The sequence below is a fragment of the Crinia signifera genome, chromosome 7, assembly GCF_055691185.1.
Source record: "Crinia signifera chromosome 7, ASM5569118v1, whole genome shotgun sequence".
NCBI classification, from domain to species: domain Eukaryota; kingdom Metazoa; phylum Chordata; class Amphibia; order Anura; family Myobatrachidae; genus Crinia; species Crinia signifera.
This window is the reverse complement of record NC_139223.1, coordinates 74479739-74505568: the sequence shown is the minus strand read 5'-3', so window position 1 is coordinate 74505568 and position 25830 is coordinate 74479739. Positions and strand designations below refer to the sequence as shown.

The 25830-nt window shown below is 42.0% G+C and overlaps 1 protein-coding gene across 1 annotated transcript in view; it reads left to right on the top strand.

The window, feature by feature from the left end:
* The window catches only part of PARN (poly(A)-specific ribonuclease), a 110377-nt gene that overhangs the window by 43445 nt on the left and 41102 nt on the right, over positions 1–25830 (top strand). The window contains exons 19-21 of the mRNA XM_083153335.1: positions 10420–10475; positions 11861–11947; positions 22176–22250. Of these exons, the coding sequence (XP_083009461.1) occupies positions 10420–10475; positions 11861–11947; positions 22176–22250 (218 nt within the window). The remainder of the gene's footprint in view (positions 1–10419; positions 10476–11860; positions 11948–22175; positions 22251–25830) is intronic.

Below are 25830 nucleotides of genomic sequence, written 5' to 3'. Positions count from 1 at the left end.
TGGGGGCAGTGGTCCTATATCTAAGGTCTTTAGATCTTTACATCTTTAGAATGTAAGCTCTCTTTAGAATGTAAGCTCTCACGGGCAGGGCCCTCTCTCCTCATGTGCCTTTCTTAGAATATATACACCACTGCCACCCTGATAATTGCTTCAGTGTCCTGTCCCCTGATGCAACTATCTGTATTAAACATGTACTTGTCCTAAACTGTCTTGTAATGTAATTTGTTTTGTGTTTGCTCATAACTATGCTCTGTAAAGCGCTGCGGAATTTGTATGCGCTATATAAGAAACTGTTAATGAATAAATAAGGTCTGTGGTCCAGGGATGAATCCAGACTGCCAATCAACATATTGGAACTCCATGCGGTTTGGAACACCCTCCTATAGGCAGAGGATATCCTGAAGGGATCACCAGTACATGTACAGTCGGACAATGCCACGGTTGTGGCGTACTTAAATCATCAGGGCGGGACATGCAGCAGGATGGCAATGCTGGAGGTCTCGGGGATTTTCAGGTGGGCAGAGGTGAACATCCCTGCTCTGTTGGATGTATTCAATCAAGGGAACCGAAATATAGAAGCGGATTTCCTCAGCAGGGAGGAGCTGCTGGAGGGAGAGTGGGCACTTCATCAGGAAGTTTTTCCAGGATATAGTGTCTCGCTGGGGGCTCCCAGAGGTAGCTCTGTTACTTGAAGTTCAGACTTTTTTTTTTGCAGGGAGTCATGAGAATTAAACCCCCGTATAGGCAGCCGGTGGCGCCTTGGGATTTGTAAGTCTCCAATTTTTTTTTCATGAAGACAGGGCTGTGTTTTGAATTGTTCCTAAGTTTCTACCTAAGGTAGTGTCATCTTTTCATTTCAACCAGGACATTGTGCTCCCAGTGTTTTCTCCCCTTGAAGGGGCAAGAAATAGGGACAAGTTAAAGAAACTGGACGTTGTTTGCACTTTGCAAATATACGGGGACAGGGTAAAGCATATCAGCAAAAGTGATTTGCTTTTGGTTCTGTATGATGTACACAAGAGGGGATGACCTGCTTCGAAGCAGACCATTGCCATATGGTTGAGGTCAGTCATTGCCTTTTGCTTACACTAAGGTAGGTAGACCTGTTCCTTCAAGGATAAATGCCCATACCACCAGGTCAGTTGCTTCCTCTTGGGCTATGTATCATGGGGCTACAGCAGAGCAGTTGTGCAGGGTTGTGGTTATATTGATTGTACATATAAGATATTCAGGCGTTGTACTGAGTTATGTAACCTAGTGTGCTCTAGAAGTTGAACTAAAGTATCCTGGGATGCAAAAGGGAGGAGTCTGCTATCAAAAGAAGTCTGCATAGGTGCCTTTGCTCCTGTGTACCCTCTTACATCCCAAGGTTAGCTGTGTCACCAGGATGGACTCAGAGAAAGGGGTTTGAACGGTAAGTTCTTCCAAAAATCCCCATATAACTGTGTTTGATGTGTTTATACAACATAAATGCAAGATACATCATTGAAATATAAAAATATTCTGAAATACGCAACAATCTATTATCAAAAATTCTTCTGGTCCTGAGCATTTTGGATAAGGGATACTCAACCTGTATTAATAAATATTTGTGTTTTTTCATCTACTGTACTTTTGTCTTGTGCATGGCAGAAAATTGATTTTTCTGTGTATTAAAGGAAATTAGGGTACTTGTGTATTATCAGGGCGCCCATCGCATCGCATAACACTAATTAAGGTATGCAATGGGACCCGATTTGAGGGTTTTCAGGGCCGACTGTACAATTTTTATATTGTGTCGCATCGCGTGCCATTATAATGGCATGCGATGCGACGCGATCATAGCCGATTTTACATTGTACAGTCACCCTGATGGCTGATTCCTATGTTAAATGCCCCCCCATTGTTAACGCCACCCCACTATCAACGCCAACCCGAAGCGTGGTGAAGGCAGCGAGCCCTCGAGGGGCAGCGGTACGCGTCCTCCGACCTTTTCATACCCCCACTATCCACGTCGGCGTGTAGTTGATTTTAGATAGTGTGGCGAGCCCGAAGCGTGGCGAGGTGACGCGGAATACATGTGAAGTAATCAGTGTCCCCTCGTGGGGCTTGCCACACTTTGGGCTCGGAGGCTCGCTGCGCTCGCCACACTATATAAAATCAACTCCACGCCGACGTGGATAGTGGGGTTATGAAAAGGTCAGAAGACGCATGCGACCCGATTTTTAATTGTACAATGCCCTACGATGTAAATCGTGGGCGCCCTGATAATACACAAGTAACGAAATTAGTTTATCCAGTAAAGAAAAAATACCAATTAAACAGCCAGTTGCAGAATATTGTCTAGTGATGCACAGATGACATTTGCCAGTGCTGGAAGTACCAGAATCAGTGAAGTCTGTATAGGCAAAGGTATATAGAGGCTACATGAAATATAAATATGTTCCATTTTCCCACAGAAAGTTTAGCAATGCTAGTTTTGGTTGGCAATTGAGTAAAATATCAAATACTTTTTAGAACTGCTCCCCAGATCTCCCATTGCCCCTATCTGCTGAACGAGGCAAACACCACACTTCTCTGTGTGCTTATGGGAGAGACCATACCTGTAGTGCAAGTTGGATTTAGATTGATGTAGAGCACAGGTTCTCAAACTGGGTTCTTAGGACCCCACACAGTGCATGTTTTGCAGGTCTCCTTACAGAATCAAAATAAGTTAAATACCTTGCTTCACCTGTGGAGCTCTTAAAACGTGTCAATGAGTAATGAGTGCACCTGTGCACCTACCAGTGACCAGGAAAATGGGAACCTGAGGACCGAGTTTGAGAACCCCTGATGTAGAGTGTCTACCACAACAGTGTAACCTCTTCTTCAGTTTCTGAGTAACTGGACCTAGCTAATTCCGCTCCATCTACTATTGCATCTGTGGCATCATGTTGGTCTTGGTTTTTCTCTCTTCCTATTATTCTAATACAGTACTCGGGTGGACGGGTTACTACCACCGGAACACTATGGCACTGAACAGTGTAAGCTCATTAGCTTATGTTGACGAAGACTGACCAAAAAGTTGTTATGACCTTAGCCAAACACTACTAATAAAATGTGTGGCGTTCTTTTCTATTGAATGTCATCTTGGTAGGACTTGGCTTATGCATATTACATAGGTATATGTGGGTTAAGCTCTTAGATCACAGATTTAGCAAATTCTTTATTGGACTATTCCTGTATATTGCATACACATGCTTGCTTCGCAACTTTGAGGAAGGCAAAAAAGTTAGAGCAGGCCTCATAGGAAATATGTGCAAAGTTCTCCTGCATAGCTTAATCCCCTTTCCTGGCCTCGCCTGCCTGTGTCTTGGGAGGCAGTAGCAAATGCACTCCAGACAGCAGTGCAAATACGGCTCAGCAGTAAATATATTCTCAGCACTATACTCTTCCATAGGCTCACTTCACAGGTTTGGATTCCCGGATATTTCCGTGTGAGGGCCAGGGCTAAGAGGATTTTCATTGGCCAGTAAGCTCTTAAAGCAATGTAGCATGAAGCACCTGGACTAGCAGTCACTTAAAGTAAATCAGAATGAGTTCATCAACGTATAAAGGTTGTCAATGAATCTGCCAACATGAATCATGTGTTCCTCTCACTGTAGTGTTAGTCTTCATCTGGCGGATACTACATTCCTTCAGCATAGGTGTAAAGTCATGTACATTCAGGTGCTCCTGCTGCAAGAATACTGAAAAGCTGTTCAGCTTTTAACTGGTTGCTAGTGAAGTACAGTATAATGACTCCTAGCGAATGTATTTACCATGGTTTCTAAGAGCATATTTTTGATTAATAAATGGTCGAAACGCAAATTTTTAAATAACATGGTTATTTCAGTTTGCTTTTAAATTTTACAGCATTAACACATTAAAGCAGTGGTTCCCAAGCTGTGCCGTGGCTCCCTGGGGTGTCTCGGGACACTTGCAGGGGTGCCACTGTTGGTGGTCCTGGACCAATTCAAATTATTCATGGTCAAATGGCTGCCAATCATAAAATGAGTACAAACCGAAGTAGCTCCTGCCCTTTACCACATAACTGAACCTACTGATCGCATATAAATACAATCTACTTAAATTTATATTTTTTTTTTTACTTTTTTGGGGGGTGGGGGGGATTGTGAACTCCTGCATTAAAGTGAGCTACCCTGGCTGTAGTATATTACCAACAGGATTCCTTTTTTCCCCTTTTGTTTGGCTGTATTGCAAAGTGTTATCCAGCTTTTGGCGGTTACAGTATATTAGATCTACAATGTCTAGATCCACAGGGTCAAAAGGTTGACATGAATCATGTTTTTGGGGTGTATATTTCGACAAGGGTCACTGTGCTCTGGGGCACTGTGCCTCTCTGCGCACTAATGTAATCAAACTCTATATCCATGTGGATGGTAAAGTTTGAACAAGTCGGTTTAAGAAGAAAAAAAAATCATGAAAAACCTCACGTTGGCCTTTCTCATGTTGACATTTTGACCTAGACACTGTAGTCACAGTAGACACATCTAATGACTGCATGCCCATTTGGACAGAGTACTTCTGCACGGTCTACATATGCTAGTTCTTTCTATGTGAAGGTTGGTTTCTAATTCTTCTGTTGAAAAAAACAAAAACTATTTTGGGGAGTAGGTGACTTGGAAAATCTGCAGGACAAATGGCTGGAAACAAATTGCCCAGCATGTAAAATATGGGGTCAATTTAAGTGTTGACCTGACCATGTGTCTATTTGAATGCTGGTATGTACACCATATACTGAATGTTACAGTACCTTGCAGCTCCATTTAGCTAAATGCATAATGTAAAGGCCCCCATACACTAGCCGATTTTGGTCAGATTTCGGTCGGATCTGGCCGAAATCGGACCAAAATCGGCTAGTTTTGATGTCCCCTCAGATCCGATGCGCGGTCCCGTGCGCATCGGATCTGCGTCGGGTGGTCGGACCTGCTGCACGTCCGACCACCCGACTTGGGACCTAGTGGGGCTGCGCGGGGGTGGAGGGGGCTGGGGGGGCTGCGGGGGACACAGGCGGCATAGAGCCGGGCAGGGGGAGCCGGGAGCTGTCAGTACTGAATAAAAAAAAAAAAGCCCATACAATGAATGGGCGGCCTGTGATTGGCTGAGCGCTCTCTCAGCCAGTCAGCAATTGGCTGAGAGAGCGTTCAGCCAATCACAGGCTGCCCATTCATTGTATAGGCTTTTTTTTCTAGCACTGACAGCTCCCGGCTCCATCTGCCCGGCTCTATGCCGCCTGTGTCCCCCGCAGCGTCCCCAGCCCCCCCTGCTCCCTCCAGCAGCCCTGTTCTGTAGCCCCCCCCCCCCCCCCCTGCTCCCCGGGTTTTTTACATGTGATAAATCGAGACGATCTATCACATGTAAAAAATGGCACATCAAGTGCCAATCTAATCAAGCTCCCCCGGGGAGCAGCCGGGGAAGCCTAGTGTATGGGGGCCTTAAGTATTCTGTATAGATGAGATTTGTGTGCACTATACATTGCATCAGCCCATGGAATCTTAAGGTGCCCATACACTAGTAAGATTTATCTTCAGATCTGGCTGGTTGGAACAAAAACATTGTTATGGATGAGTGACCGTTTGTCAGTTTTCCAGCATTTCCAAGCAAATGGTCAACTGTCATTTGCTCTCATCCATACCCATGTCTTTGTTCCAACCAGACAGATCTGAAGATAAATCTGCGTGTGTATGGGCACCTTTATAGTGCATCTAGATAAAATAGAAGTTTTGCACTGGCCAGCTAAGGGAGCACTCTGGGTGTTCTCGCCCAAATAATTATACATACAGTAAAATTCTGAGCCTCACCGATATGCATATACGTAGGTATCATCTTAAAGGGGTGTACACATGCTTTGATTTTAACAGGTTTTCAATTTGATTTTGCTTATAGTAGCAAAATCGAATGTTTTTTTAAGATGCTTTCGATCTGCATTCGATTCGATGCACGCTCTCGTTTTTCTCTATATCGAAAAGTAAAATAGACTGTGCAGGCATGGAAATATCGAATTCGATCCAGTAAATCAGATGTGTACACTGTAACTTGAATATAAATCTAATCTTTGACGAGCTAGGTGTAGGCAGCAACCTTCTGGAGCTCCTGTATTCTATCCTGCAAAATACCCTGATTTGCCTCAGTTGGCGGCTCTGAAACCACCGCTGACTGGAGAACACCTGTCGGGACATTTGATGCCCCTGTTGGTGCGTTGCCGCTGCCTTTACCCGCTGCTCCGACGATAAAAATCGAACGCAGCCTACTAATACTCCGGCTCCCGGACCTCTGCCGCGGCTGTCATCGGCTCCCCTGCAAGAAGCACGGTGTCCTGCTCCCGGTCGGCTCGACAAATTGGTGAGACTCGCGCCAGTGACCTCACCAGCTATTTTGGCGGGGAGAGCGGTAAGTGGTCCACATTGAGGCTTTCTGCTGCAGCCTGCACAGGGAGAGCCGGCGCCATCTTGCCTGGCTCACGGCAACGCCGAGTCATGGCGCTGGGCGTAAGTTACATTGAATCCTGCTACTGCCGGTTGCTGCAGAGGCGTCCCTACTCTTCTCTTTGGTTCTATAACACTATTACTTGGCACACTCTGCCGCGGCGGGTGGGGACTGTGGCAACATATTTGGCAAGCTGACGCCATTTCTCCTGTTTAGATGATTGCTACAACAACGTTGAGTGTTTTGCTCCCTGTAATTATATTACAGTACCATCTCTAACATTGTTTTTGTGACACTCCTGAGACTTTTACTTGTTTGGATGAGTATGGAATCCTTTCTATCACAGATACTGCGAGAGATCTATGTCCCCTCTGCTAGATTATGCAGGCGGCTGGATGATGGCCGGGGAGGGGTTTCATCTTCTCTGTATCCCCTTGGAATTCTAGATATAGCTGCTGTGGGAGATACCTTTTATGCTCACAGATCCTATGGCCTCTTCTGCTAAAATCCTGAATACTACTCTCCCGTGTGATGTCCGGAAGAGTGACCCATCTTCTATCTCTACCTTTGGAAGATGTGATACAAAGGTTGTGAGCGCTGTCTTTAGGTCTACTGATCCTGGTCTACCCTGATAGAGTTCTGACTTCCACACGGAAGATATGATTAGATAGTTAGTATAGTTAGTTGTGGGGAGTTAGGTTGAGGTTAGGTCATACAGGGTGGGGGCTTATAGGGAGGTTAGTTTTGGGATTTAGGGGGGATTTCGGTTTGACACGTCAATATAAACACACTAACTTAATACTCCTGAGCAGATAAGTGGTTCTCCTGAATTTTGAGATAGTTGGGATATCATATTTCATTATTACAAGACTGTCTCAATACATTCCTGTTCCTTTATATTAGACACCTACCCGAATGGCTAAAATTTGCACAGGAAATGTTTCTATGTCCTGCAACAGTTATTTGTTCATTACATGGTTGCTCTGTAATAAGACAATATCTGATTGTGTACCACCTGTATATTGTTGTCTACCTGTTTGGGTTGTTTGTTTCTCTACATGTGCAAAATTAATAAAAAAAAAATGTCATTAAAAAAATCAAATTCGATATCAAATGCAAAAGTGCAGATCGAATGTGAACGCAAAGGCCAAATCGAAAAGGGGTGGAATAGGGGAATTTGAAATCGAATCGAAAGTAAATTTATACGTGGGTCCACACCTTAACATAAAACCAAATACATAGGGACAGGGATCTAGAGATGCCTAAACCAGTTTACAAACAACACCAGTTTAACTGTTATTTACTGGTCTCTTCTTTTGATGTAAAAGGTCAATGTGTTTTATATTTGTTACCTGTGGGGTCCAGTGTGATTGTTTTTTTTTTTATATATTATAGAATATTTTTTTCCTGTGGGGGCCAATGCGTTTTGTCCTGTGGGGATCTCATGGTGTGCCTTGCCAATTTTAAAATCTACTTTAGTGTGCCGCAAGGTAAAAAGGTTGAAAATCACTGGTGTAGTCACCCTGACTAATTACTTTTTTCCTGTACAGTCTCTCCTACTCCTTTCAAATCTATTAGTTTTATAATACAGATTTAATGATTATGGTGCATTCCGCATTAACACATACCAAAGACCTTTTACAGGAAGGGCATGGTATACCTTTTATATGGTTTAAATGATCCTATTTAGATTTAAGGAAATGTTTGAAATTCTTCTTTCTCTATAAAGATAAATTCTCCTAAGCTCTCCTGTAATTTTCCCATTTATGCCACATTTGATATATTCTTTTGCCTAAGCTTTCGATTTTGTGGTATTCTATAGAGCAAAAGCCTAAATAGCTTTTATCTATTCTTTGTTTCATTTCCAAGCTGCAACTTAATCACCGCTACAGTTTTGTAGGGTCATATTCTCTGTGCATTGGCCAGACTGATATTCCAGTTAACTTGTCCAGTGATGAGAGGCTTTGCATACTGGACTGAATTAATCTGTTCATGCGTTCAGCACATCCAGTGGTATCTAAAAAGCTCTTTAAATTCCTTGAGAACAGATAGTTAACATTCGTTTATCCATTGAAAGTGGTAGGGATTCACTTGTTGGAGCCTGTGTTATAATATTATAGACCGCAGCTATCAAGTATGTGCTGCTTTTTATTAACAGCTGTCTCCCAACAGCTGTGATACCCAAATGGCAAGAGAATGAGGAATCTTTCGCATTTCAGAAACCACCTTGGAATATAAATCACTCAACGTTAAAGCTTTGAAATGAATCTTGGACAGATGGCCATTTTTTTTTCTACCTCACATTGGTTTTTGTTTTAGCGATATTCTATAATGAAACCTTGTACAGATGTGTCCTCCTACATCTAGCTGCTATACGCGGCACAGCATTAGAAGCTTGGCATAAGTGAGGTGCCCGGTCCTGTAAATCTTGGCTACCGACGGGACCCTTCAGTATGGTGTGTGACTAAGCGCCAAGTAATCTGTGTATGCGGCTGCAGAAACAGTGAGACTTGCATCTAAATGCAGCGTGCTCCCTGCATTAGCAATGATCCTCGCTGTTTGGGGGGATCCCTCTGTCAGAGGATTCCCCAGAACATTGAATAGAGTGAGTGGCCGGCGCGGGGGATAAACAGCGAGGATCGCTGGTTTTCTGCAATCCTCAGTTTAACTGGCCAATTTGAATACGGGCCTGAGAGTCGGTTGCCAACATGTACAAGTGTCGCATCAAGATTGATCAGTGCAGCCGCCTGGTGTCCTAGCGGGATGTGGTCAACATCCTGGCTTTCAATATACTGATGTCTCGACTGCCATTAGGTAGTTAGGTTGCATGGAGGGGAAGTTGGGTTTATGCTGCAGGGTGTGTGTGTGTGGGGGGGGGATTGGGGGGTAGGTTTAGAAAGCAGAATATGGGGGTTAGCTTTGAGTACTAGCGGAAGTCTTTGATCTGATTCCCAACTGGGTGCTGCAGGGCACTTGCAGTGGTGCTGCGAGTTGATGGCTGAGAATTAAATTTGTAGTCAATGTAATGGACAAAACCAGCGCTAGTGGCTGGGGTATGGATCGACAGAAATTAGGTTGACATGCCGATTATGTCGACATGGAGAAGATCGGCGGTCAAAAGGTCGACATGGGGATTTTCACTTTTTTGTCCTGAGTATTGACAGTCGATATGGACACTATAAAAGGCACTGCTGCCCTCACCATGCTTCAAACACACTATTTTATTCTCCCACCATTCCCTAGTGCCTTGATGGCTAACCTTGACACGCCTGATGTTTTTGAACTACATATCCCAGCATGCTCTGCTACAGTTTTGCTATTTGGCCATGCTAAAACTGAAGTAGGGCATGCTGGAATGTGTAGTTCAACAGCTGGAGTGTCAAGGTTAGCCATCACTGCCCTAGTGGATGGTAGGGCATGAGATACCGCCTGTCGGCACATGTCTTCTCAAAAAAGGTGAAAAACCCCCATGTCGACCATATGCTTGTAGACCTAATGACCGTATCCCAGTGGCTGCTACTCCTAATATGTACGAAATCGAGATGAATCCCATGTAACAACAAATAACTGAACCCAAGAATGACCAGTAAGCACATTTTACATTAAGTTTTTACTTAATTTCTCTAAGAAACGTTTGACCTGGAGGTGCCAAGAAAAAAAAAGCTAACACTCTAGGATGCCATGATTCACAAAAGTCTAGGAACCACTGTATTGGGCTATATCCTATTTTGTTGGGTCTGAACTTTATACTAATTTCAGTGCTTATTAATTTTACAAATGTTATTCTATCTACAACCTTTTCAATTTGATCTAGGTATTCAATTCTTCCGGTTTGAATCATTGTTGCAATCATTATAGCCACCTTACCTTCTGCTAGAGAACTCTCGGAACTCTGATTTAGGGGAGTATTCAATCTGTGTTGATATTTCCCGACAGGAAAATATTTATATCAATTTTCTTTCTCTTTTTTAGGCTGTTTTTGATGAGAATTAGGGACATCCCATACCTCAATCTCGAAGGTCCAGACTGTAAGTAATTTCTTTGAGATGTGTTGCTATGTTAAGTTACAAGTAAAGTTGGCATACACATACCTTTTTATCAGTGTTGCATCCTAATAAGATGAGATTGTTTTTTTTTGCATCTAGAACACACTACTGTGGTGAATGTTTAACTGCCAGATAAGGAAGCATTCTGCTCGTGTGAGTGACCAGTGCACTCCGTAGTACGCAATCTGTTCAGGCGTCCTACCCAAAAGCCAGATAGTGCAGTGGCTCCCTTGACTCTTTGGACTCTATATACCATAGACACAGATAAGGTCACCATTTTACATGATCACAACACTGAGTTTGTCCCAGTATATGATCACACATAATAAAAAAAAATGACAATACTTTATTGTATTAAGAAAAAAAAAATTGGACTGAGCCATCTGCATGTTCCTTTTTGGTTAAGCTTGGAATATCTTTTTTTTTTTTTTTGCAAAAAGCGACTTTTGTTTTGGCATAAATTTATTCAAATTTTTTGGCTTTTTTTAACAGTAATTCTGTATCCCGAATAACTTTTATTGGAGGTATTTAATAGCTTTAAATGACTTCTTTGTAAGGTCAAAAGTTCCCCTTTTTGATGTCCGGTACATGCTTTGTAAGGCTGTCTTTTGGCATGGTCTCATGAATGACATCATACATTCCAGGTCATCATTTCTTATTTTATAAAATAATCACTGTTTTTAAAGTAATTGGAGAAGTTTTACAGACACAAATGTAATCTTGGAGGCCAAAAATACAATTGCTCATTTTAAAACTTGGTTAAAGGAACAACTGGTATTTGTTAGAGATTCTTAGTCTGGCGAATGCAGTGTATGTTGGGTGGACTTTTTATGGTAGATACTGTTTTTAAATGCATACTGTACATAAAATGTATTTTCTAAATATATGTATAATGGTAACATTTATGTTGGGCTAATTCACACCTGTTAATACAAATTAGTTCACAACTTGGGTTTAAGTGGAGTATTTTGAAAAGTAGACTTATACACTACTTTTTATTACATATATTGTAAACCAAAGCCCAGTAAGCCAATATTAAACAACCTGGTTCTTGGGTATAATGTTCTACATGGAGATGATTAGCCAGCTGTCCTCACAAGCAAAGTGACTAGAGTTCTTTCTCTGTAACACCACCTTCCGACTTCTGCTCTTGCAGCTCTTAACTGATGGGAAGGTGGTGTGGACCTGTTTTGATTGGTGTACCAGGCGTGCTTGCTTTTTTTGTAGGAGCAATGGGGATGTTAAATTTTAGAGAAGCTGTTCTAGACTGTGAGCTTTGTTCCTGTAACATGTTGAGAATCTAGCTCTGTGTTTTTTACTAAAGACCTGCCCTAACAAAATTTTTTATTATTTTTAATTCTATATAGTGCTGCCTAAAAGAGATAATGTTCTCCATGTCGCGTTTCCTAAGGAATGGAAAACCAGTGACCTTTATCAACTCTTCAGTGCCTTTGGTAAGTCTTGGCCAACATTAGCTGCGCACTTTACAAAAGTGTTCATTAAATGATGTCCTGTACATTACATCCCTTGTGCTGTGCTGGAAGCAGTCATGATGTGCAGCTGTTCATGTTTCTGTCTTAAGATGTCCATACATCAACAATCTGAAATCCATGATTTGATAATTTTGTACTTTGTTCCACGACAAAGCAAATTTCCAATCTTGCAATCTGCACTCATACACTACAGATAATGACAAGTGATTTGTAGATGTTTTTTTTTTTTTGATCTTCACATTGGATCTTCAAATTTGAAAATACCTGAATACCACCTAATTGTAATCTCTATAGCCGTGATTGCCAACAGCAAAATAATTGTATTACTGTTAAAACATTGGTACAAAGACCAAGCACCATCATACATTAGCAATTGCAAGTTCTGTCCATCGCAGATGTCGAACATGTTGTGCAATCTGCGATGGTGATTGTGATCGCAATAGTCAATTAGGGAAGCAGACTGTAAATTTGGGAATTTTGTTATTTGTGGAAAGTTACAAAATCCTTGTGTGTTTCATATAGCTGATTTATAGGGCCTTTAGGCATTAGTTTGAGGAGGTTGGGCTTAAGCACTAAACACTGGAGGATCAGAGGTCAAACCCAGAAGTGACTACTGGGTACCCAGAAGACCTGTGGAAGCCACCAAGAGCAAGTAAGGGGCCACCAGGGACTCTATATCAAAATTTTAACCTATCAACATGGTTTTTCACCACCTGCGAGCCCAATTGGTGGTATTGACACCAATAAATTACATAACAAAAAAGAAACTTTTGTACCTATTGACTGTCTAATAACGGTTTATTTTGTGTTCCACACCCAAAGCATTATACCAAGAAAATAGCAATGGGATGGTATTCAGGCCACCTATAGCCATTGTGGTGGTCTCTACAGTTGCATTTTCTTTGTTACTTTGTGTTATTTATCATGGCTGTATAGCATACCAAAGGTTTCAGAGCTCATTAAAGCAGGCAATTTATATTAGTTTCAAAATTGGGCATATTAGTTTAGTGTTAATCATCTGCTCAGGCATATTTGGTTGTTGGTTTATAAAATTGCAAGTGTGTGTGTGTGTGTGTGTGTGTGTGTGTGTGTGTGTGTGTGTGTGTGTGTGTGTGAACAGGCCAACATAGAAAAAGATCAACATGAGTTTAAAAAAAAAAATTCTGGTGTCAGTGTCAACACTTGAGCATGCGGTCCGCATGCTCAAGTGTTGACACTGACACCAGAAGTTAGTCTTTCCTTGCCATGCTTTTGGTCAGGTGACTTGCTCAGCTACTGCTGCTCTTTACCATTCGAGTGGACTCCATTTGGAAACAGCAAAATGTGAAAGTTCAAAGAGTTACATAAATCAAAAAACACTTTATTGACATTTTAGATTGTGTTAACCATAGTTTACACTAAACCCACCCTTTGCTTGTGCCAACATTTTGACTTCCTAGACATTGTCTATAAGCCAATCGGATACATTGCTAAGGGCAGTAAAGCACCTTAATATAAATCTTTTGAACTCGCTTGTGCATAACTAGGCCCTTTCTAGTAAAGGTTTGAACCAAAAGGAGTCAGTCTTTTTATCTTCTAGAAACCGCTTAAGTTTGTTAACCGCTGCATGTAATCTGAATGCTTTATATGGGAACTTAAGAATTAAGATAGTTACAATGTAAAATAAAAGATGAAGTAAAATATTGTGTGCCGCAGCTGGAGTCCTTGTTCCGGCTTGTCACTGTGTTGCTCATTTCATCTCCGCATCTGGAATATAGGATTTCTGTAGAAAGTTGGCTCACTTATGAATCTATGCAACTTAATCTTTAAGTCTTAGACATTTTTGTGATTACATTAGCTGTCTGACATTCTCAATTTACAGTTATATTGTGCAGCAAAGCAAGGGTATTTTTGGGGGCTTAGAGTTGCTGAAGAATTTTAACTGTTTTTTGCTTTAGAAAAGTATTGAAAGGGAGCTAAGCTTAATATGCAAAGTAAAACCTATCTATACAGTAGCACGCACACAGAGGGGTTTCCGAGTACCCAGAAACCCCCCTGATAAAGCAAATTAATTGCTGATCGAGCATCGTGGCCATAGCTCCGCCCACTCCCAGCAGTTTGCCACAAATCTGGGGCTGTATAATGATGGTAGAGCTGGGGCACATGAAGGAGCACCTTCATATGGTGTGTACACATGGGGAGATTCCCTGGCTATTCGACTTAAGATTCGAGTGCTATGCAATCTTTGCTATCTCTGTACTTTTAACATACAATTCATACAATCAGCATTAGATTTGCACTATATAGTCATTGCTGCCCTGTCTATCTGGATTTTGATTTGTGCTGTCATGGGACCGCACATCGGGATCGAAAGGTAAAAAACCTGTGCGATCTGCATGTGCGATCTGCAAAGAATCTCGCAAAGCATTTCACACAGCTTGAAGCTGGTAGCAGCATTTTGCCCGGTGCCGCGGGATGTGGCTGCTGAATATTTTGAAATGACTGGCCGGACGTTGAAATGGAAAGCTTTGAGTTTTTTTTTTTTTTTTTTTTTGCCTGAAGGAGGAGGAAGTGGTCTTCCTGTTGGTTAACTAGAGACCCTAGCCTACATCTACAGTATTAGCCAAGTGGTGAATTACAGTACAATGCTTTTTTGAGTAATCATTAGAAGCCTTTGGTAACAGATTGTGGCATCTGTAGATTAATGTCCTTTATTCAAATTAATTATTTCCTCTTCTAGCAGTTTAATAAATTAAGGTTTTTTCTAGTTCCGTAAAAAGGCTCTGGAGTGCACCCCGGTGCTGACCACAGCCCCCTAAGCACATGACTATATTGTGTCATACAGAATGGTTATGCTGTTTGCATCGGGAAGTGCATTACTGCAGAAGCACCAAGCAACTGCATAGTTACCACTCTGGAGCATCCCATAGATCAGACACTGCTGTAGAAATATTGACTGCAGAGATCAATTTCAGGTAGCCAAAAGCCGGGGCAGGGACACAGAGGCGCAAAGCCCCAATGCAGTGGCACCGTTCTCACACCCCTAATTACATCCCTAAACTAGACTTGTACAAATAAAACCCTACTGAAAGGCATGTACAAAATCTTATACCTTCTTACAATGTGCCATGTGCTTTTCAGTGTGCAAATGTGTAGTGATCCCTGGCCAACAAGGGGGATGCCCACGCTGGCAATGGGGTAACCCACTCCAGCACACATGGACTAGGCATGCCAGGTTGATTTATGTTTTAAGGCGGTCTTGTATAAAATGAAAACTATTGGGGAGGCAGACTAGACATAGCTGCAGCCCCTATTAGTCTGGTCAGAGTACTATAGACCGACGCCACCAGTGAATCCTTTTTACATGATGATCGTTTTGAAAAAGAATGTACCGTGAATTTTAACTTTTGTCAGTTTGTTGCGAATGTTTTTCGACAAAGAATGTGTTAATGGTTGTTAACACTTCATTATCCTGACTCGGAGAGATCTGCATTTTCTCATTCATTTTTGCAGATTCCTCTTAACCCACCAAGATTAGTGTAGACTTGGACGGATTAATATCAAATTATGCAGATTTAAGAAGGCCTGTACAACTATTACCACATGTGGGATTTCACAGCCTACACTTGGTGGGTTTCATATTTGCTTTCCATGTGCTTATATCCGGAAGCTTTGCTCTGTGTTAGTGACCTCATGGTTATTGGCTCGGCCTGTTGTCTGCATGGTACGTAGATAAGCAGCATTATTGGGTTCCAGATTTTGCTTTGAATGGAGAGATTTTGTAGCCTCTTTCCGTACACAGGTGTCTGTAGATAGGAGCCAGTTGTTGGAAATCTCAGATTTGATTAATTGACCGCCATGCATAAAGGCATTGTTATGTTTTCTATTGAAGGGAACACTAAGGGAGCTATGATACAATGTGTATCAAATTGCTTAATATTCTAGGTTTCTTTGCCAATAATGTGTTGTAATTTGAAACCTCATTTACATTTTTGGCAACTATAGTTAAAGCAGAGTTTGTTCAGCCTTTCCCACCTGTCCCTTATGAGAGGTAGCAAATGAAACTTGTGCTGGGACTTGTCAGGGAATGTGCTTTCTAACTAGTTACTGGAAGATTCTCATTTAAAAGGTTCCAAACTATGTCCAGAAAAGTTCTTTTGCCAACAAGGTATTTTAGCAAAGTCTTATAATTTTTGCAAGGTCACCTATAGTATGTTCATGCATGTCCTTAATCATTGGTTTAATGTTCATGCACAATTTACATTCCATTGTGTTTGTGTACATAAGGATCAGCCTTGTATCAACAGTGTTTGTGCATAGCTATCATTGGTCCATATTTAATACCTGCAATTGATACTGAAAATGAAGGGGCTCGCTGGTTCCAAAGTGTATTGGACGTTCATACATATCATAGATTGGATTGTGGAGCTGAATAATGGGCTAAATATGTCCTCCTCGGGTGCCAGGTGACGTTCTGACATTGGGGATCCCGACATCCAGTATCCCAGTCGGTGCGCCGACAGGGGATACCGACACACGGGTCTATTATCCCTTTTGAGGGTCCACGACACCCATAAATGGAGAATAGAAACTGGGGCGAGCATAGTGAGCCACTGGGCCTGCAGCGTGGCAAGCGCGCAAGGAGCTTCTTTGCGCTCGCCCCTTTGTCGGAGCATCGGCAGTCGGGATCTCGACAGTCAGTATCCCACTATCTGAGGCGCATACCAAACCCAACCACCTCATGTCTTTGTCATTCACATGCATTCCTGCTTCTGCGGAACTTAACACCAGTAGTCACTGTCATGTATCTGCATGCACAAACACTAGGGTTGAATTTATTCAGAACCCACCAGTATATTTTAAATTGTGAGTGATAACTTGTGCATCTGGGTACAACCCATGCAAGCTTGGGGAGAACTTACAAACTTAACATACTGTAGTTCGGGCATAGGTGGGAATCAAATGTAAGACCTCGGCGCGCTCTTTGGTAGTAAAGCTAACCATTACACCAACTTACTTTCCAGTGTGTGATGTGCTCAAAATGGCCATTCGCATAGGGTACAATTGGCATGGAGGGCTAGGATCAGTTTTTTTTATTGTTCTTTCACTTAAATTATAAATAACTTTCTCAAGCAAAATTACCTTGTACAGATATAGACACACTCATCGTTGCTGTGATATGGCTGCTAGTACTCGACGCACTAAATCACACCTGCGATGCAGAATCGCAATGATGCGTTGCCTAATTCATTCGTAGAAGTCGCAGGTCGGTGGAACACCCATATGCGTAGCCAGATGTGCTGGTATATCAGCCCTCCACCTGTGCTGCACAGCCAAAGCAATGTCTATGAATGATATTTATTCACAGACCATCGGGGGTATGCACCTGCTGATGGGCTTGCTATATATCACCCATTGACGACCCAGCTTTAGTTGCTTTAGCGTATTTCTGTATTGCCAGCAATAGTGAAAGGTTCAGTGGCTTAAGTTAAGGTATAAAGTGATGTGGTGGCAAGTTTAATTCACATTAGAACCTTAAGCTTTAAGTCTGATATCCATATCTGTTGGTGCTAAATTTTTAGTCTGCACACACAGTACTATAATTAATCTTGGCATGTTGGTTGTGATATGTGATTAAATTAAAACCTTTTTAGCTGAATGATCCAGTGCTGCGTTTCTTAGTAGGCTAGCAATAGATTTTCCAGTATTGGTTTGGCACAAGCAGGCTTCATGTGTGCCACAACATAGGGCAGTATTCAATGAGAAAAATTCTCCGTGTTTTATGGAGAATTTTTGCTTTTTTCACCTTGGACGGAGCATTTTGCTCTCCAAAAGTGAACCACCCTATTCAATGTGAAATATTCGCCGTCTTTCTAAGTGATTTTCGCCGTCTCTCTCAGTGTAGAAATTCTCCATCTTTTGATGGAGAGCTGGAATGTGAACTTTTAAACTAAAAGGATTTTTTTTTAATTTTGGTGTCAAAAAATCTGTTTTTTTTTTTTTCTGTGAAGGGGCATGTTATTTTTATTCATGTGCTTATAGCACATGAATATATATTTAATTTAAAAAAAATATATATATTTTTTTTTACACAGTGCAGCCAGCAGGGGGCCGGAGCGCTCGAGCCGCTTATTAGATATTCATATATTCACTGCACCCGATCGTTAATATGCACGATCGGGTGCAGTGAATACTGGGTCCCCCACTGGCTATAGGGGGGGGCAGCCTGTGCTGGCTGGGTCCCCCCCTCCCCTCCACATATGTTCTGGGGCATCCAGGGAGACTTTAATCTCCCTGGATGCCACCGTCCCACGGCTCCCTGTCTGCTCCCTGCCACGGACGCTCGTCCGCTGCAGGGGTTAAGACTCGCCGCGAGTGGCGGCGAGTCTTAAATACATTGAATAGTGGGAGCAGGAGGCTCCGGAACACGGAGAGTGCATGGCGAGAGAAAAAATCTCTCGCCATGCACAGAGAATTTTGTTCATTGAATACTGCCCATATCCTGCACCAATGTTCAGAAGTCCATGGCTCACAGATATTGTACATGGTTTCTGGTGAATTGATTGGCTTGATTCTCATGCGTTTTTGGTGAAGACCACAACAGTTGCCTCCCTTGTTTTTGATTGACAGATTTGATCTCCATTACTAAATAGCCCTTCCAAGCCATGCTGCTTGTACCGGTTTACCTTATCATGAAGTGTATTGATTCCTGTGCAGTATATAGGCATCTGTTTTGGTTGGAATTCAGCCTGTCACTTCAGTAATGGTGCCACCACGATGGCATGGTGCACACAGTATTGATTCATGCCACTCTGTTACTGCTTCCGTTATGTGCAGTTTAGATGTCTGTAATAAAGCTTCTCTAGAAGAAGTCCATTGTGGCCCCTAGGCCGGACTAGCAACACAACTTACTAAGAAAGCAGTTAACGGATGGCTCAGGGATTATGATTTAGGCCCCTGGATTGAATTAGCGAGGGTTGCAATGTGACTGGTGTGCTGTAAAGGATAAAGGCACATTAGTGTAGTCTGGTTCATCAGAAGACTGGGATAGAAGTCCAGACGTTTGACCTGGATCCTATGTAATGCTATACGCTTCATTGTACTAGAAATAAAATGTGGTACAGACTATAATTGTTCAATTTTATGCTTTCTCGTATGACTTCCAAGTGTGAACAGCTGAAATGTTTCCCACTTTGTTCAAGCAAAAAATATATATTCAGTCTTTGCGAAGTTGTCTGCCATGTTTCTCTGCTAGCCCGACCCCCACCTACAAATACTTTGACACTGGCAGCAGGGGTTGGTTTTCATCATGTTTCCAATGTCTAAATCAGAAATGTTTCGGCAGCTTTTCAGACAGACTTAATGTTTGCTTTTGCGAAGCTCACTTTTTGTCATTCGTTCTGCTGATATGGAACCCTTTTTGTTCCATATTGGAAGATGATTTGTGGCAGGATGTTCATTCTGTATAAAGAATGCTGTTCAGATTTAGAGATGCGTATTGTCACTGGCAGGGCCAAAATCCATTCATAACTTATACTTTATGCATATATATTAGATGTTCAAGCCAAAATATCCTTTCAGAGCACTTTATTGTACTGAAATGTATGTTTGTGTCAAGCTGGGGCATATAACAAAGCTGTAAGACTTTTTATACTGTAATATGGAATTTAGTTAAATACTTATATAGCCACACAGTGTTGAATCGCAGTCCATGTCCCAGTAGGAACATTACCTGGGTTAGTGTAGTAACAAACTAACTTGAATTTTCCTTTGAATTGAAAACTGTGATCTGCTACAAACGCCACAATATGACCATGAGAGGTCTAAAACCTTCCCATATTTTGCAATGCCTTGCAAGGATTTTTGACTTATTTTGTATCCTCCACTATACTAGCAGCTTAGAAACTCAGCCAGATCAAATAGGTGAGGTGCGTGCACGGAACTCGATGCACAGTATAGAGACCCTAATGCCTGGGCTCATTGTATGTGGATAAGTAGTGTGCTGTTTATACAGGTCACCTTTGTTATGATTGTTGAGTGAATGCTAGCACCTTTTGGGTATAATGTGTTAGGATTGTAATAGAAAATTAATCTGAGAGCTTTTACTTAATTCCAGGATGCAATGTTTTGTCTGATTTTGCCATGCTACACACAAATATTAAAGGTGGTTGCGCTGCGTGAGACACGTTCTCTTCAGCAGTAAATGGATATACTAATCGCCCAATAGAAATTCCTTGTTTCCGGTGTCTTCATTCTGATCCTATCACCAGCAGTCATACTAATCATTACACGGTCTTCCAATGAATGTGTGGCATTCATAGAAACATAGAATTTGACGGCACATCAGAACCATTTGGCCGATCTAGTCTGCCCCTTTTTTATCCTTCAGGTAATCTCAACCCTTTTTAATCATTATTTCTTTGTAAGGATATTCATATGCCTATCCCAAGCATGTTTAAATTGTTCTACTGTCGTAGCCTCTACCACCTCTGATGGGAGGCTATTCCACTTATCCACTACCCTTTCTGTGAAGTAATTCTTTCTAACCTTTCCCCTGAACCTACCTCCCTCTAGTTTCAGTGCATGTCCTCGTGTTCTATTACTACTTTTCCTTTGAAGAAAATTTCCCTCCTTTCTATGCAATGCTGGCGTTCCCATCGCAGGTAGATGGGATGATTGGAAACAGTGGGATCCGTTAAGTCCAAAGTGTGGGGAAATGAACTGACAGGTTGTTAAACCCACAGTGTAAGTAAAGGGCAGCACCTGGATTTACTCGGTGCCAATGTTCTTATGTGCCACCTTCCCTGAACCCCTGGTCTTCTATCAGTGAGTACATTTCAGCAACTAACAGTGAGGTTGAGACCTAGAATGTTGGGTTTATCAGTTGGCCCCAAGCCCTGTGACTTGTATTTAGTGTATCAAGTTAGTTACTGAGATGCATACAAGAGTTTTTTTCCCTCCGTTTAGAGTATAAAAGTTGAATACTATTCCGAGCACAGCACTAATTCTGTATGCCAGAATTTTCCTCTGGTTCCATCTGTTTGCAGAGTGTTGCGGTGCATGCTTTGTAGCAGTTAGGCAGTGTTTAAAATTATTACTGGCACGATAAGGCTTCATAAAGGACACTTTCAATTCGGTGATACTTGCTGATGGCATGATGCACCGTCTCCATCCTAAAACCACCTTTTAGACCTTTGTGGTCAAGGGGACAGGTCATGAGAAACACCAAACTAAATAACTAGGCACTTTTACACCTGAACATTGGCTATTTAAAAGTGATGAAAATGGGGTACAAGGTATATGGGGCAGGTATATTGGAGTGGTACAAGTGTTTGGTTTTTTTTATCTTTCCAGTGGGAGCGATTTTACTTTAAAGCAGGCATGTCCAACCTGCGGCCCTCCAGATGTGCTAAAACTACACATCCCAGCATGCCTTGCCACAATTTGGCTATTAGGGAATGCTAAAATGATGGCAATGCATGCTGGGATGTGTAGTTTTAGCACATCTGGAGGGCCGCAGGTTGGACAAGCCTGCTTTAAAGGGTACCTTTAATTGACCCAAATATATATATATTTTTACCCATCGATCGCAGTTTGCTTTATTCAAGGTGATTGGACACCACCACCCTCCTAACATGTATGTTTTTACATGCAAAACAATTGGAAGTGGCATGGCTTTTGTTTGCTTTCCCCTTCTTACATTTATAAATCTGTAACCAGATACAACAATTTCTTTTAGCCAGTGTCGTTTACAAAGTTCTATAAAGGCTTGATTACTATTGCATATAATCACTGCTCTCTAAAGGAAAAAGAGTAATTTTGGGGGTGCACTTGTCTTTTTACATGACTGTGTTGTGTATATCACTGGTAAGGACATTATCCCATAGAGCCAGTTTTGTGTGCTATAACAATCCTGTGTTGCATAGTTAAACTGGTGAGGCCTATGTCCGGAGACTAAAGGTGGTCAGACACTACTGCAAGAACCCTCAGCAGTGTATGGCCATCTGATCTCTCTTGAGCCACCTGGGACCTTCCTGGGTGGCAGGCTCGCATGCGATACATCTTATGCGGTGCTTTGACGTGATGTATCACATGTGACACTGTTCCCTGCTGCTGGTAGGGGTCACAGTAGGAGGTCCGAAGGGTCATGAAATGTATGTATGCTCTTCAGCCTTTCTCACATTTTAACATTCACTTTTTCTTTTTCTAGGTAATATTCAGGTGACCTGGATAGATGACACATCAGCATTCGTGTCCCTTAGCCAGCCTGAGCAAGTACAAATAGGTAAGCAACGTGTTATTTGATGGTGCCAGACAAATAGGAACTAAAACTAAACGAAGACGACCAGAAACTGAAATGACCAGAATGTGTATTTAGCAGGGATCCTAAGGCGCTATGTGGCTCTATAGAGAGACCTAGCACCTTAGGATCCCTGCAAAACATACATTCTGCCATACCTTTTTGGGTGTAGGGAACACCCCAGCATAGTTCCTTTTGCTACTTTGTTAGGTGTGCAGAATAATCCCACTCATTTCCTATATCTGAAACTAAAATGAGTTTGTTTAGAACTGGAGCGGACTTTTTGCAATATTTTATTAAAGGTTACTGTTCTGGGTATACGCCTGGCGGACTTGCTGACAGAGCTTCCAATAGGTAAAGCTATACACACCAATCTGCTCAACATGTCTGTCAAGACATCCCAACTTTGTCCATTCAGATGTCGGGTCATCGTTGGTAGTTCCTGCGGCCCCTTGACATGTTAATTGGCCATACACACACAGCCATATGTGCCACTATCTGCATCGGCTGTGGAGCAGTGATTATGTGATAGGTTTGTGAACGTTGTTCAGATGACAGAGGGTGGGATGCTGTAAACCAGAAGTGCGGTAAAAACCCTGTTATCGCGTTTTTACCGCATTTCTGTATTCTCTACCCCCCCCCCCCCCCCTCCGCAGTGTCAGCTCTGCGAAGGGAATCGCCAGCAAAAGCAGAAGCTTATGGGCTGCTTACCACAGTACTGTGTGAGGGATCTGTCACTGATCCCTCCCAGCATGCCCCCGCTGTCCTCGTTGCTCTGCGCATGCACAGATGGGCTTCTGGGTCTCAGACCCGGATGTCCAGAGCCGCATTGCAAGGGCTGTCCCTTGTGTTAATGATCGCATATGTTAGAGCATATGCGATCAGTAACAATGCGAAGCCCGACGGAGGGGGGCAATAAATGATAGAGCATCCCGTCCATAGTCTTCACACGGACAGATGCACTATGCAATACTTCATTCAACTTAACAAAGGACATATTGCATAGTGTGTATACAATTTGGACTAGATAGGTTTTGCAATGCGATGAGATCTAGTACAAAAAGTATGTGCGGCAGGGGTTGGGATCGTTTAGTCGACCATAACTAGGCCGACATGGGGTTTTTCGCTGTTTTTTTATAAGAATATCGACACAGTTGACATGGACAAGTTGGCAGTGCTACACTCGGCACATCCTAGTGGTTAGTAGGGCATGAAATACCACCTGTCGGCACATGTCGGCTCAAAAAACAGTGAAAAATCCCATTTCGACCTAGATGCATGTTGATCTTGCTGCATGTCGAACTAGTGGTGTCGACCCAATGCTTGTGAATCTAGTTACTGTAGACCTAATGACCGTATCCCGTGCAGCACATACTTTTTGAGCTGTGCGATGAGGTGTGACTGGAGCTGGCATCACTTTGCACCCAGCAATTGTATGGTGTATGGGCACCTTTACTGCCATGCCTGGCTTATCCAGTGAAACCGGTTTATGTGATAAAGTTTGTTTGGGGACCTTTTCTAATGCTCCCTAGAAACCATTTTTTCTTTTTTCAAATCCTACTAAAGAGTCTAAAGGACCATGGTATATAAGCCAAAGTGATCTTTAACTTCTGCATAGCACACTTTCTGTTTGAACTACACCAGAGTCTTGTGGCAAATAGCAATATAAGTTCACTAATAAAATATTCTGCAATCTGTGCTGTTACATGTACTTGGAAAGTCCGACCTTTTTATTGTTGCCGCTTAGCAAGGTTTCATTTAGGCGTATGAGTGAAGTGTTTTTAAGTTACCGCCAAGCCCAAATTTTATGTTTGTTGAATATAAATTTCTGTGCTTAGTGTAGATTGTTCTCAAAATCCTAAAGTATAACATTGGATCTAGCAGTAAACATCCGTGACAGATGCTGTACTCCAACACATCATGTGATCTCTTCTGTTTGCAGTAAGCATGTGACGGTCACAGCTCCCTCATAAGCTTGCAGTGCTTGTGATAGACCTTCCCATTAGGATAAACAAAGATCAGCAAGAAATATGATGTTCTTGTATATCCCTGGAAGTCAAACATTTTTTTTTTTTAAGTATATGAAACAAGGACTTGTCAACTTACACAGAAAACCTTAACGCCACTCACACAGATATTTTCTTGTTTATAGAAGCATGAAGTAAAATGATGATTTGGTCTGTAAAAGTGAAATATGTTCAGTGCTCTCAGACATCGCATAGAGCTGCTACTTATGAACTGTATGACACTGAAATTGCAGATCTTGCCGCTTGCGAACAACAGAGTTCCTGTTAGGGTGACAACTCCTGTTTCTGCTAACTAGTCCTCTCTGTAAAGTGCAGAGGCCCTAGGAATACACCACACGCAATATGTAACACTGGGGTTTTGTTTGCTTTGGGTAAGAGACTGGAGTTGAGGTTAAGGGTTATATCCCGTAAAATGCATGATGCCTTACAAAAAAATTAACAAGTTGAAGGGAAGTTCACTGTGGTGTGTTAAACACATCTGTGCATCCTGTGGGTAAACAAGTCAATTATTAAACACTTAAAAATGAAAAGAAAAAAAAAATATTTTTTATTTTTAGAGTGCTCTAATTCATTTGAATGTAGCGGAGTTTCACACAACCAACTAGTGAAAGGTGCCTAAAAATTAAATTGTAGCCACTTGTACAACTTTCAGATCGCAATGCCGACTTTCAGGTCCACATTTCAGGTACCACTTTCAGGTTACAAGATCTTTTCTCCTGGCACTTTCACCCTAAACCAGGTCCCCTAATATACAGAGGGTGACCTGGGTTTAATTCTCCTTATAACCGAGGTTGGTCGACCCAGGTTATTTGGAGTGGTGCTTTTACACCGCACCTCGACCCGGCAATTATCCAAGTTCTTTTTGTGATCTGAAAGAGGTATTGATGAAGTCCAGCCATACTGGCATTATTAAGGAAACACATTGATAAATTATCGCTTTATCTTATGCGTACAAATAACTCCTAAGAGTACTATACTATGGGATAAATCTTTATTGTATCCAAATGTAAAATACCCATTGATGGGTGTATCATCGAAATTGTGAAGGATTGCCAATGAAAATTCTGAGTGCACCCTGGTGACTTTCTGATGCCAAGTGTCCTGAAGAGCAATGTACAGTGTATAACCGCAGTCATGTCCCTGTACACTGGTCCCCTAGCTAGTCACCGACCAGCTCCCCTGTGTCTGTTACCCTGGCCCAAACACTGGACAGTCCATTTAGGCCTCCTTCCAGGTACTCATTCATTAACCCTTTCTGACCCCTTGTCCATTCCAATGGCCATTATTAAAGAATGTGTTACGTAGACTATATTGTGATGACAGGCTCCATTCAAATCTCCATTTAATTGTACGAAAATATTGTGTACATTTTCCAGCAGATGCTAGATTATTAAATATTGCATTAGAATGAATCTCCATGTTTTACTGTATGTAATGTGAACCTCGGTGCTTTATGTAATAAAAAGTCAAATGATCAAAATAACTAAACCATATTTTTGTTTGGTTTAATAAGGCCTCATTCGTCTACTGTAGCAGGG